This window comes from Pygocentrus nattereri, chromosome 20 (genome assembly GCF_015220715.1).
Source record: "Pygocentrus nattereri isolate fPygNat1 chromosome 20, fPygNat1.pri, whole genome shotgun sequence".
NCBI classification, from domain to species: domain Eukaryota; kingdom Metazoa; phylum Chordata; class Actinopteri; order Characiformes; family Serrasalmidae; genus Pygocentrus; species Pygocentrus nattereri.
Genome location: NC_051230.1, coordinates 14,555,292 through 14,567,814, shown reverse-complemented (window position 1 = coordinate 14,567,814; position 12,523 = coordinate 14,555,292). Strand labels below are relative to the sequence as shown.

Below are 12,523 nucleotides of genomic sequence, written 5' to 3'. Positions count from 1 at the left end.
TCCTGTTCCCACTGTAACATCCAAGCTCATGCTTCCTCTTTGCGGTAATCTATCTTGTTCCATATGCTAACAGTCCGTCAATGCCAATCAATATTTCATACTAAAATAACCCGGCCGGGGCGTTCCTGTCTAACCCTCCCACTCCAGCCTCGGGGGTCATCGAAACCGTTATTTCAGGAAAAGAGCCCCGGTTGCGCATTAGGAGATGGCAGAGAGGGGCCGAGCCATGAATCATTCATGATACACTGCGCCTTGCCAGGAAAAACACAATGATTTATGCAACACTTGTTGTGACGCCTCGCTACAGTCAGGGCCGTCGTGGCCCAGGCACCTCCTGACTCCAGGTTATGGGCCCATAATGCATTTTTAAAGACCCACAATTTCTGAGGTAGGATGAGGGAATACACACTCCAGGGCAGCTGACTGATTGGTCCTCTGTCTTGTTAGAGAGTAAGCAGGTTCTCGAAATGTTATTACCCTTTGTATGGCCTAGATCTGATACAGTACATAGGTATCCTGTCTTTATATGAAGAATGCTGTTTTTTTGGGCCTCACACTGTCTGTCTTGACATCTGCTCCTCAAATGAAAGCAGCTTTTCTCTAAATGTAGTTTTTGACTTGTTGGAGATTTAGTATTTTTATCTTTTGCTGTGTTGTAGGTGCAAGCTTTAGAGACTGAGCTGGAGTTCCACAGGAGCCTGTACAGCCTGCAGGTGAGAACCATAGAGGAGCTGGTACAGGGGATCCGCCAGGCATACCAAACCTTCCAAGAGAACATCTCCCTCAATCTGTGTGCGCCAATGCAAGGTAAATACACCCAAGCATCCAGCAGCTCATCAATAAGATAAGATGGTACAGCTAAAGGGAATAATGTTTTTAAATGAGGTTTAGATATTTTCGTCTCAGCTGGAGGAAACTATACAAGCCTTAATCTGGTAAATCTGATTTTAGCACCAGGACTGCATTTCATTGGCTCTGTACCTGTGCTCTGCACAATGACAAAGTTGAATCTAATCTAATCTAATCTAATCTAATCTAATGATGTGCTCATATAAAATGCTCAGTTCTTTGTACCTACAGTTCCATGTCATGAAATTCTAATTTCTAATTAATTGATGAGTTTAACATGCTAGAAAAAAAAACCATAAAAGATAAAATGTGCCATATTGTGTCACTGCTGGGCAGAGAGTATCAACCAACAATATCCAGCCAAAGGCTTTGTGTAGGCAGACAACTGATGAAGACCAGAGGATGACCAAAACCAACAGATGAGCTGTTATGTCTGACCTTACACCTACAAGGTGAACCGACAAAGCAGGCAAGATATGGACAAAAGTATTGGGACACACCTTTTAATTATTGAATTCAGGTGTTTTATTCAGTCATTTTGCCACAGATGTATAAAATCAAGCACCTAGCCTTGCGGTCTGCCTTTACAGACATTTGTGAAACAAGGCGTCATTCTAAAGAGCTCACTGAATACCAGTGTATTACTGTAATAGGATACCACCATTGCAACAAGTCAGTTTGTGAAATTTCTTCCACCCTAGATATTTCACAATCAACTTTGAGGGGTATTATTGAAAGGTGGAAGCATTTAGGAACCTCAGCAACTCAGCCTTGAAGTGGTAAATCACATAAACTTACAGAGCAAGTTGAGTGCTGAGCTGCATAGTGCATAAAAGTCACCAGCATTCTCCTGACTGCAGAATTCCAAGCCAGACTGTATTGTGCCACTTGTCAAGTTTGGTGGAGGAGGGATAATGCTATGGGTTTGCTTTTCAAGGGTGGGCTTAGGACCCTTAGTTCCAGTGAAGGGAAATGCTTCAGCAAACCAAAACATTTTACCCTGAAAAGCATATGAGAAGTTTTGTACAAAATTTGGGAGTATGTCAAAGCTGCCAGTTAAAGCTGCAAAGGGGGACCAACTCCATATTAATGCCTATGAATTTAGGAAGGGATGTCATAAAAGATCCTGTAGGTGTCCCAATACTTTTGTCCATATAGTGTATGTCTAATGGGTTAGACAGTGAGTGGAAACAGTGTTTAAAAGCTCCAGCAGCATTGCTGTGTCTGATCCACTCGTACCACACTTAACACTCCACCATTACGTCAGTGTCACTGCAGTCCTGAGAATGATTCACCACCCAAATAGTACCTGCTCTGTGGTCGTCCTGACTAGTGAAGAACAGGGTAAAAGGGGGCTAACAAAATATGCAGAGAAACAGATGGACTACAGCAGGTAACTGTAGAACTACAAAGGGCACCTATATGGTAGGTGGAGCCGATAAAATGAACAATGAGTATAGAAACAAAGAGGGAGTTTTAATGTTATGGCTGATCGGTGTCTATATGTACAGTTTATTAGCACAAGAATAAAGTATGTAATGAGGTAACTTTAAAGATCTGGACTCTAAAGATATGCTTTTTCAGATTCCTTGTCTGAGTGAAAGTGGATATCAGGGTAAGATCTGTATGATTGAGCATGTAATATCCAGAGTCTACATAATGTTACTGCACTTCCTGCTGCCACAGCAGAATGCCTGCTCATTTTCGTCTATAGCTGGGACAGGGTGCTGGGAAGGTTCTGTGTGTGTGCGTATATGTCTATGTGTGTGCGTCTGCAGCAGTTCGAGAGGTCTCTGATACCAGCCACTTAGCGAGGCCATTCAAGCGATGGAGGAAGCGAAGTGCTGTTGGGGGGTGTGTGTGTGTGTGTGTGTGTGTGTGTGTGTATGCGTGTCCAGTTTTTGTGGTTTCTAAGCTGAACCTTGCACCTGAAGACTTGTTTGATTTGAGGAGTGCATGTACAGTGCATTCTCCACTCCATTTCACTGGCAATCATAACTCCTCATTAAAGCTGAATGCTGGACTTCCTTCTTTGCTCCTGCACACTGAAGAGGACTTATGAGGTCACTGCAGGTTTACTCTTGCTGTGTATTATGCATATGCCTTCCATATTGGTGCACTCTGTGGGTTTACAATTACTGACTGTAGTCCATTTGTTGCTGCACAGTTTATCAGGCCACCTCTACCACATGCATGAAATTCTGTAAACAGATCATATAATGACTAACACAAATTGTCAATGGAAAAAGGTAAACTAGTCTCTAACTATACATCTGTGAAGTAGACCTATAAGGTAGAGTTTCTAATAAAGCTCCCAGTGACTGTACACAGTGTCAAAGAGGAATTCCTCAGATTTTTCAAAATTTCTGCATATTTGTAATCATTTTAATGCAAAGAACACCATTCAGAGTGGTTTAACGTGAAATGTTACATTGTAGAGAAACTTTCTTTACAGTAGTTGTGACAGAAACTGTGACAGAAACAGAGTCAGTATGTCTACAACGCAAATATAGATTTTGTTTACAGTCCAAATCCAGCACTGAACCCACACACACTCTGGGTTTTTATATGTAATGTTGATAATGGTAAGTCTGGAAGTTTTCTTTGGTTACTATTACACTTTTATACTTTACAGCACCCTGCATGCACCCCTCTACCATGAATTTTGGAATTCGAAAGCTGTTTTAGTCCAAAATCTTTTCTCTAAACTATATTAAAATGGTGTCTCAGGCATCTGGCAATGTATTCCTAACAATTTGTAAAAGTTTTCTGTTTAGAGACGATAAACACTTTAGATGTATGGTTCCTATCAGCACCACTGTGAATTTGGTTTGGTTTGGTTAGTTTCTCTGGGGTTGCATTCCACATCAGATCAAGTCAGGGCTTTTTTTTTTTTTTTTTTTTTTTTTTTTTTAACATATCATGGAAAACTAAACTTAAAAAATAAAACTGCTTGACATGGTATTTAACCCAGCTTCACAATGTACCATTCAACTCCAAGTCCAAAAGATCCATATATGGAAATCAAAGCCTGTTTTGAGTTCACTGTCACAAAAACCCATGCATTTACAAATATCCGCCTATTCAGCCTACAGTGGTTTAGCTCCACCCACTCACACTGAAGTAGTGTTTCAGCCAGAGCTGCTTTTGAAAGGGGTCCAATACAGGACAGCCAAACAGAAATTGTGATACATGGGAGGAATTCCCCTTTATAATATACCAGTGCAACACATATATCTGGTCGGTTGTGGTCTGTGGTGGTCCTTTTCCATTCATGGACAAAACAGAGGGCAGCTGATAGACCACATGTGTTAGGATTCAGTTCTTGTGGGCCAAAACACTGCAGAGTTCAGCACACTGCCTCATTAAGCATATCTCATTCAGCTCATCGGCTAATTAGCAAGGCCTTCATGAACTGAATTTAGAGCATTCAGGCTCTGCAGCACGTTGACCTGGAAGGTCACCAGTTTGACATGCCTGTGATAGACTGTGCAGCAACAGATGGGACTACAGTCAGTAATTGTAAACCTACAGAGTTCATCTATATGGTCAGTGTCTTTAATTTAGTCCTTCATAGTAAATCTTGCCATGGGGAATTTAAATATGAACTGTGTTAACTTATCGGAATATTGGTAAAAGCAGGTCTCTGGTGTCCTTTTTCCAGCTTGTAGCATTGGTGTGTAATTTTCATTCTGATCAGCTATTCTTCACATTGAATTGCAAATTCTCCTGCTCCACTGTGTTTTGAGATGAATTAGCCAGCGAGTGAACGTCTCAGCCGTTCCGGGCCGCTCCTCTGCACGGATTAAAAAAGACGCGCCTCCAACATCTCCATGGGGCCTTTTTGATGCAGCAGCCTCTCTCACTCTTTCTCTCTCTCTCTTTCTTTTTGCAGATGTCCTTTCATGTTATGAGGATCTGAGGGGCTCGGCATCGGAGGCTGCTCTCCGCCGCTTCCTGTCAGCTTTTAAGAGCAGCTCTGCACAGATACGCGAGGCAGTGGAGGCCCTCGGCCCTTCAAAGAGTCAAGGTAGATCAATGCCTGTCTCAGACCCTCTGTTTCACGCACTCACTCTGTCTATCTGTCTCTCAGTCTCTCTCTTCCAGTGTGCTGCTTTGTAGAGACACTGTGTCATCTCTAATCGCTAGAGATATCCTGATCCAATCCAGATTTGCGTCATTAAATGTTGTGTATCTGTTGGTGCCCTGTTCAAGCCAATATTTAAGTTTTCAAGCATAATACAGCCACACATTAGATCTTAATTTATTTGCCTGATCTCAGTAGGACCTGACTGCTCATATTGGGTGCAGTCGAGCTCTGACATCATTTCGGGCTCAGTTGAGGTTCTCATAGCCTGCCTCTTAATTTTAACAGATTTTTACCTTGCATTTCCCATTTTATCTTTTTTCTCCTTAATTTATACTTTCTCTCTACTTGCATTACTTTCAAACATGTTTTAATGTCGTATGCTAGAGTTAGTCGATTATGTTGATGACAGAAGTTTATATTAGAAAATAGATGCATGTAAAATACTGTCATATGCAAAAACACCCCCTTGTCACATCGTGTTTTGTTCATTTTCTAAGTGAAAATAAGCATTCTACATAGGGAACAAACTGAAATATACTCAAGGAATTTGCAATTTTGCAATTATGGGAATTTATGCTGATTGTGCCAGTTCTCATAGTATTTGCCTGTGTTTGCAATTTGGCACTTTCAAAATGACGCTTGCAGCTTCTATAATATGTGATGAGACACTCTAGTCTCATGTCTGAGGTAAACTGTTTATGTGACTAGGGCTTCTAGTCTCATGGCCAGTATTACAAAGTGTTCTTTTGCATGTTGCAATTACCAATTTCCACCAAAGAATTTACATGGTGTACTTTTAACCATTTACTGTTGTTTTCCACATGGTTACCTGAAAAAGAGGACTCTGTTACCAGCACAGGCCTAATCTGACACGTGTTTGCTTTTGTTGCTGACAGCTTTACTCTCCTATGTATATTTGTAAATAAAAGGTGTGTATTACCTCACATAGTGAATGGATTTCAGCTGTACAGTGTTTTTACTCAGTAAGATAGCCGTTTCACAGCATTAAAGAGGGAGAGAGTGGTGGGAGACTGGCGTAATGGAATGACTCAACATAAAACTAACAGGAGTGTGTGAACGGGTGTGACGTAGTGTGAACATATACAAGCGGCCTGTGTTAGTGTGTGGCAAATTGAAAGTGTGTGGTGATGTGTAATGTATTTGTGTGGTATGTGTGTGGGTATGAGTGAGTGTGTATAGCTGCGCTTTGTGTTAGTATGTTGTGTGTGTGTGTGTGGGCGCAGCACATTCAGCTCTGGTGTGCGGTTTATGCAAAGGTATGTGTGCATGTGAGTGTGTGTGATGTGTGTGTGACAGGCATGGCCTGCAGCCCAGGCGTGTGTGTGTGTGTGTGTGTGTGTGTGTAGGAGGCTGTAGCAGTGCTGGCTGATTAGGCCGTGCTCTGCAGACTGAGTGTTGACATCAGCCTCTTAATAACCACCTCACCACACACACATGCCCCATTACTGCACACTCTGGGATAATAAATGTGACACCCAGGGCAGTGTGGCACTGATTGGGGCTGCACCTGTCACAAATCTCCCACCCTACACACTCTGAAACACACAAACACACTCCGCATGCCAACCTGCCCCTTTATTTTCCTCTGCTCAAGCCAGTGCAGACACTAAAGCCAGGCATATGCTGTGCAATTTCATTTGACATGCAGTATTGGGGAACAGATAGATTGCTAACTTCTGGGGCTGGCCCAAATATCACTTTACAGACCTCAGACACTTGTTTCCAGGACTCGAATGTGCATTCTCAATACTGGCCTTTAAAAGTATGTTATTTATAATGTAACTTTCATATTTCATAATTAAATAAAGTGGCTCTTTTTTTCATCTACTTGAAGGGTTTTGTTACAAAACACATTATAGACATCTTTCAAGACCTGTCTTTTCATGATGTAAGTTGATGGAAATGGGCAATCTTTGTTATATTGATAATTATCACCTTTATTAGAGAAACAAACATGTATTTTCCATTTTCCAGCTGTTATTCTTTCCAAAAACTCATTATATCCAAAATTGTTACGACGTGTTATGGATATATAGTGTTTTGGAATAAAACTCTTCAAATATTCCACTTTTCAATTTGTAAAAAAATAGGTGTACACGCCCCTTTTTGCAATGAACGTCCCAAAGATGCCAAGAGACAGAGGAGCTGTAACGTTATGTAACATAAGGAGACAGATGAGCCTGACTCAACCTTGATAGTAGCACTGATACAGTCTAAGAGGTAACTCTTTTTAAAGGGAACCTATTATGTTTGGTTTTTTTCTTTCCTTTATTGTGTTATGTAGTTTTTTTTTTGTTTTGGGTTTTTTTTTTTTTTTTGCCTTTAAACACTCCAAAAGTACACACCACAGGGAGACCATTTCTTCAGCTTCCTGAAATGCCTCTTTTGAATTTCAGCCCTTTTTCTTTGTTACAAGTGACGCAATCTCATAACACAATCCTTACTGCCTGCCTATCTGCAAGCTTGGCATGTCCTCAAACGAGAGCTTCAAAGTAAAAACTCACCACACTGAAATGTCCTGCTCCAGTCTAGCTTGTGGGTAGGTAGGTGAAGGTAGTGTTAAGAGTCTCGCCCAAGGACTCCTATCGGTATGGTGTAGGGTGCTTGCCCAGGTGGGGGCCTAAACCCCAGTCTACAGCATAGAAGGTTACTACACTATACCAGCCACTTTAACCGCTTTTTAAAGAAAAGGTCTGACTTGCAAAATCATAGGAGGAAGTGTGCTTGTGTTCAGCCTTTAACGGCTAATGTTACCCGGGGGTTACAAGCTATTTTATAGCCTCATATCATATCCTTGGTTAAATAATTGCCATTTTCTCCTGCTTTTATGTATGTAATGTATGTAATGTATGATGTGATTTTGTTAGCTGTGTGTTTCTTACTCTGGGGTAGTAGAGTGAATAGTTCAAGCATGATGCTCCTTTTAGATGCTCATTTGATGCGTTTCGATTAATATCAGCTCATTTCGAAGTTTATTAAGTTCTGTCACTTCGGTTCTGACTTCTGGCGACCGCATACACAGTGTTTCTCCAGTATCTTATTGGGATTGGCCTTGAGGTTAATACTTGAGGTTTATATATTGCCATTGGAAAGGAAAAAATTATTAATTAAATCTCAAATTTCAACACAATTCAGTTTCATTTGATATTCTGATCCAATTCAGAATCAGTTTTTACATAATTGTAACTAGAAAGAAAGTTGGGAATATACAAAATAAAGATAATACACATCTGTCCTTTGTACTGTCACATTTAAAAACTTTTTTTATTTTATTTTGTCCAGAAAATCAGCGCAGATGTTACTGAATATGACATTGATAATCGACCCAAACCTTCCAAAACCGATGCAGTTGAACCGCCAGTCATGATGAATAAATGAATTTTTACATCCCTGTCCAATACATGTAAATCGATAATTTCCCTGTTTCTCTCTTTGTATTATCAAATCATTCTTTTTATCTGACAGTGGATCCTTTTCAGCTTTCACACCGACCCTGCGCTTCCTGTCCAAAAACAACACATTTTTTGGCTTGCCATCGTCCGCCTGCGATATCTGCTAAAAAAACCTTCAGAAAAGCAGTCTCTGTCACACTCTCTGAAAACCTGCTTCACCTTCTTCTGCTAAATGCTGGAATAATCTCCCTAATGTTCATCGCCTTCGCCTGCACCTTTCCAACTCAAACATGTCTGCTTCTCTCTTTTTCTACCGTTCTAGCCATTCCTTAGGTGGCCTGCTTTCTCAAGGCCCTCCGCGTGTGTGGTCTTCAGCAGGACAGCCACCACCCGCCCTCAGGCTTTCCTGTGTTCGTTCCAAAGTATCTCTCTCTCTCTCTCTCTCTCTCTCTCTCTCTCTCTCTCTCTCTCTCTTTTTCTCTCTCTCCCTCTCTCACTGGGTGCCAAGCATTCGCTCCCTGTGAAACCGCTCTCACTGGAGACGCCGACGGCAAATATTTACACAAGGAGCTGGTGGAATGCCTGCGTTTCGTAGCCCAACACAGCTCAACCACCCATCGTTAGAATAGCTGGAGGTGTTTGGACCCATCACAGGTTTTTTTTGATGTGGCAGCAACACATCATTGTGTTCAATCAGCCATGTGACGTCGCCTCTCAGAGACATTTATTTTATGGAAATGCTCTTATCGAGCCATCTCCTCTTTTGTCTGGCAAATAGCTGTGATTGCGTAGAAGCTCATCCGCTCTGGAGCTGAAGGGTTGAGTTGCACCGGAGGAAGGGAGCGGAAAACAGCCAGCGATCAAGGAAATGATTCAGATAGAGATGTGGTTGCCTTCATACTTGTTGCTTAAGGCCCCTCTTCAGCAGTTAAATGCAGGCTTACACTTGCAGAGGGAAGGGGAAAGGAAAATGCATGAAAAAAGGAGCTTCTAGAACTAGAGTTTAAAAGAAGATACAAAAAAATGGAAAAATCATGCCTGCCCTGGCAGACCACCACAACTGTCATATCAGATAAATAGTAGTTTGAGTGATAAATCCTGCCACTGTGAGAAGACAACTAACCACCATGGGTCTGAAAAGATTTATACACCCTTAAAGATGTTTTTTCAAGGGTCCTTTAGTAAAGAAAATGGTTGAACACTCAAAGAACTCTTTAAATGATGTTTCATATAGCACTAGAGGATTCTGCTATTGTAACAATATGGGCTTGTAACAACAGCAGAACCCTTTTTAGTGCTACATAGAACCCTTTTCAAAAAGATTCTATATAGAACCATCCACATCACATTCTCCATCAATCTGAAGAACCCTTTCCTGATGCAGATAACCCTTTAATTATGCAAAGGGGTCTTTGAGTGTTCATGGTTCTATGTAGAACCATTTTCTTTACTAAAGTGCCCTTGACGAACCGTCTTTTTTAAGAGACCTTGACACCACTAAATGCGTAGTTTTTTTTTTTTTGTTTTTTTTTAACCCAATTACCCAATTTAGTCATTTTCAATTCCAGCTGCTAGTTAGGACTCCCCCAGCCACATGATACTATCAACGCTAGGAGGGTGAAGGCTAGCACAGGCTTCCTCTGTGAAACCATCCACTGCATCTTTTCGAACTGCTGCTAATGCAACATCATTGGATAGCTGAACGCTCTCGGAAGAAAGCGCCACCCGGCAGATCTCTTACGTCAGTTAACAGACGCCTGCGCTGACTAGCATCGCGTTGAGTGATGGGGGGGATAAGGAGGGGCCATCCTACCCATCCAGAGAGAGCGAGGTCAATTGTGCTCTGTTGTACTCCCAGCTACGGCTGGCTGTAGCATCACCAGGGATCGGACTCGCGATCTCCTGATGATAGGGACAACACTTAGACAGTTGCGCCACTCGGGAGCCCACTAAATGTTTTTTAATCATTTGGATCATACAAAGCAGGAAATGCAACAGACGTCTAAGACTGAACTTTGGAGGTTTGGAAAATATCTCAGCAGATTTCTTTGAAAAGCTAAAGGCAAGTTTAATTTAAAAATAGAAGATGTAATGAAGGCAAATTATTGATAAGCTAAATACAGATAAAATATGTGTTATATTTAGTCAGGGTGAGGTTACTGTGTAATGTTCTGTTAAATATATGTATTCTTTTTTCCTGTGGCTGAGAAATAAACAACTTGTCCTTAATGGCCTTTTTGATGGTCATTCAAATAAATACAGGATGATCTCCTCTTGGTCATTTGCAGAGTACTGTTCGCACAGTAGTTTATCTCACTGTTTGTGCTTTGGAAGGACAGCAGCAAAGAGGGTCAAAATGTAATAAATTGGACCTAGTGGTAGCATTGTCACTAAATTTCAGTGGAAACCGCTCTTTCTATATACAATAACAACAATGGCTCTGCTTGTACAAAGCCTGTGAAAAGCCTAAAGACAGGTTCGTGAGTGTTGTACAAAGCCCAAAGCGCCTTATCAGCTTGCATGCTTTCTGCAGTTTCATTTTGCCTGTCGCATATGCTCCACTACTGCAGACACTGTGATGTTTTATGAAGCCAGACAGCAAGGACAAAGGCTTGTACAATGGAGTGATCTTATTGCCACTAGCCTCTCCTCTCTGACACATTTTTTTTGCTTTTACAAATTTGTCACAGAGGTTTTTCCACTTTTGACAGCAAACAATTTGATTCATGATTGATGAAACATTTGATTTGTGTTTTTCCAGTTTCTCTCCATCTGCGTGTCTTTGTAATCAAATTGTAAAGGTTCAATACCTTCCTACCTGCTCCGAGAGCCACACTTCAAAGTTGTCTGTCTTTGTTTCATGGCACGGCTCTTTTGTACTGACCAATCACAGGCTTTGTCTCATAGTGTTTTAGTCTGTGGACTACCCAATTGCCATGTACACAATGTGGTGAGCAAAGCCTCTGTATGTCTGCGGTAGTTAATTTTTAAGCAAAAGTAGTCTCCACAAGAAGTATGCTGAGGTCTTAAGAGCCCAATTGCCTCAGTTAGAATTTTATTTTTTTTAGCAGTTTATTAAATGTTAAATTTTGCTTGGCAGTTTTATCTAGAGTCTTGTCTAAAAATTCGAACCAGCCATCTCAAATTTACAAGGCAGTAGTGTTATTGACTACTCTATTTGACTTCCATAAAAAGTGAGAATTTTGAGTTATAGTTGTTTAAGCAGATGGTCTTGGAGGTCCTCCACAGAGCCCCACATAAATCTGTTTTTTCAATAATGACAAACTTGCTTTAGCAAGTTATTATTGTCCCTTCCTGCTGACATTAGTTTTTGGTTGAAACAACCACATCATGCAGAATCTCTTAAAGAAATGTCAGTGGTTTATTATTTCCAGCATTGTGGAAATGAACACATCTATGAGAGTTACTGAGAGGAAGGTCCATGGGCAGCTCATATTGCACCAGAGTGGGCACCTAAGAGCTATGAGCCCTGCAGAACCCAAAGTTACCCACAAGCCTTATTTCCAGGGTAAGGCTGAGCCTCTCCTCACAAAATGGATCTTGAAAAATGGATGTGGCCATATAAAAAAAAAAACAATTAGTGTACACTTGCACAGTCTGAGAGGAAAGGCTCATTCAGTGCACATCCCTGTCCTTGTCTTTACTCTGTGCGATGTAATACATTATATTTCCAAAAGTATTCACTCACCCATCCAAATCATTAAATTCAGGTTTTCCAATCACTTCCATGGCCACAGGTGTATAAAACCAAGCCCCCAGGCATGCAGACTGCTTCTTCAAACATTAGTGAAAGAATGGGTCGCTCTCAGGAGCTCAGTGAATTCCAGCGTGGTACTGTGATAGGATGCCACCTGTGCAACAAGTCCAGTCGTGAAATTTACTCGCTACTAAATTTTCCACAATCAACTCAGTGGTATTATAACAAAGTGGAAGCGATTGGGATCGACAGCATCTCAGCTAAGTGGTAGGCCACGTAAAATAACAGAGCAGGGTTTTCGGATGCTGAGGTGCATAGTGCACAGAGGTCGCCAACTTTTTGCAGAGTCAATCACTACAGACCTCCAAAATTCATGTGGCCTTCAGATCAGCTCAAGAACGCTACATAGAGAGCTTCATGGAATGGGTTTCCATGGGCGAGCAGCTGTATCCA

The 12,523-nt window shown here is 41.3% G+C and overlaps 1 protein-coding gene across 1 annotated transcript in view; it reads left to right on the top strand.

Moving 5' to 3' along the window:
- LOC108423576 overlaps nt 1-12,523 on the top strand; it is an 84,034-nt gene that overhangs the window by 65,935 nt on the left and 5,576 nt on the right. The window contains exons 10-11 of the mRNA XM_017690973.2: nt 660-807; nt 4,745-4,879. Of these exons, the coding sequence (XP_017546462.1) occupies nt 660-807; nt 4,745-4,879 (283 nt within the window). The remainder of the gene's footprint in view (nt 1-659; nt 808-4,744; nt 4,880-12,523) is intronic.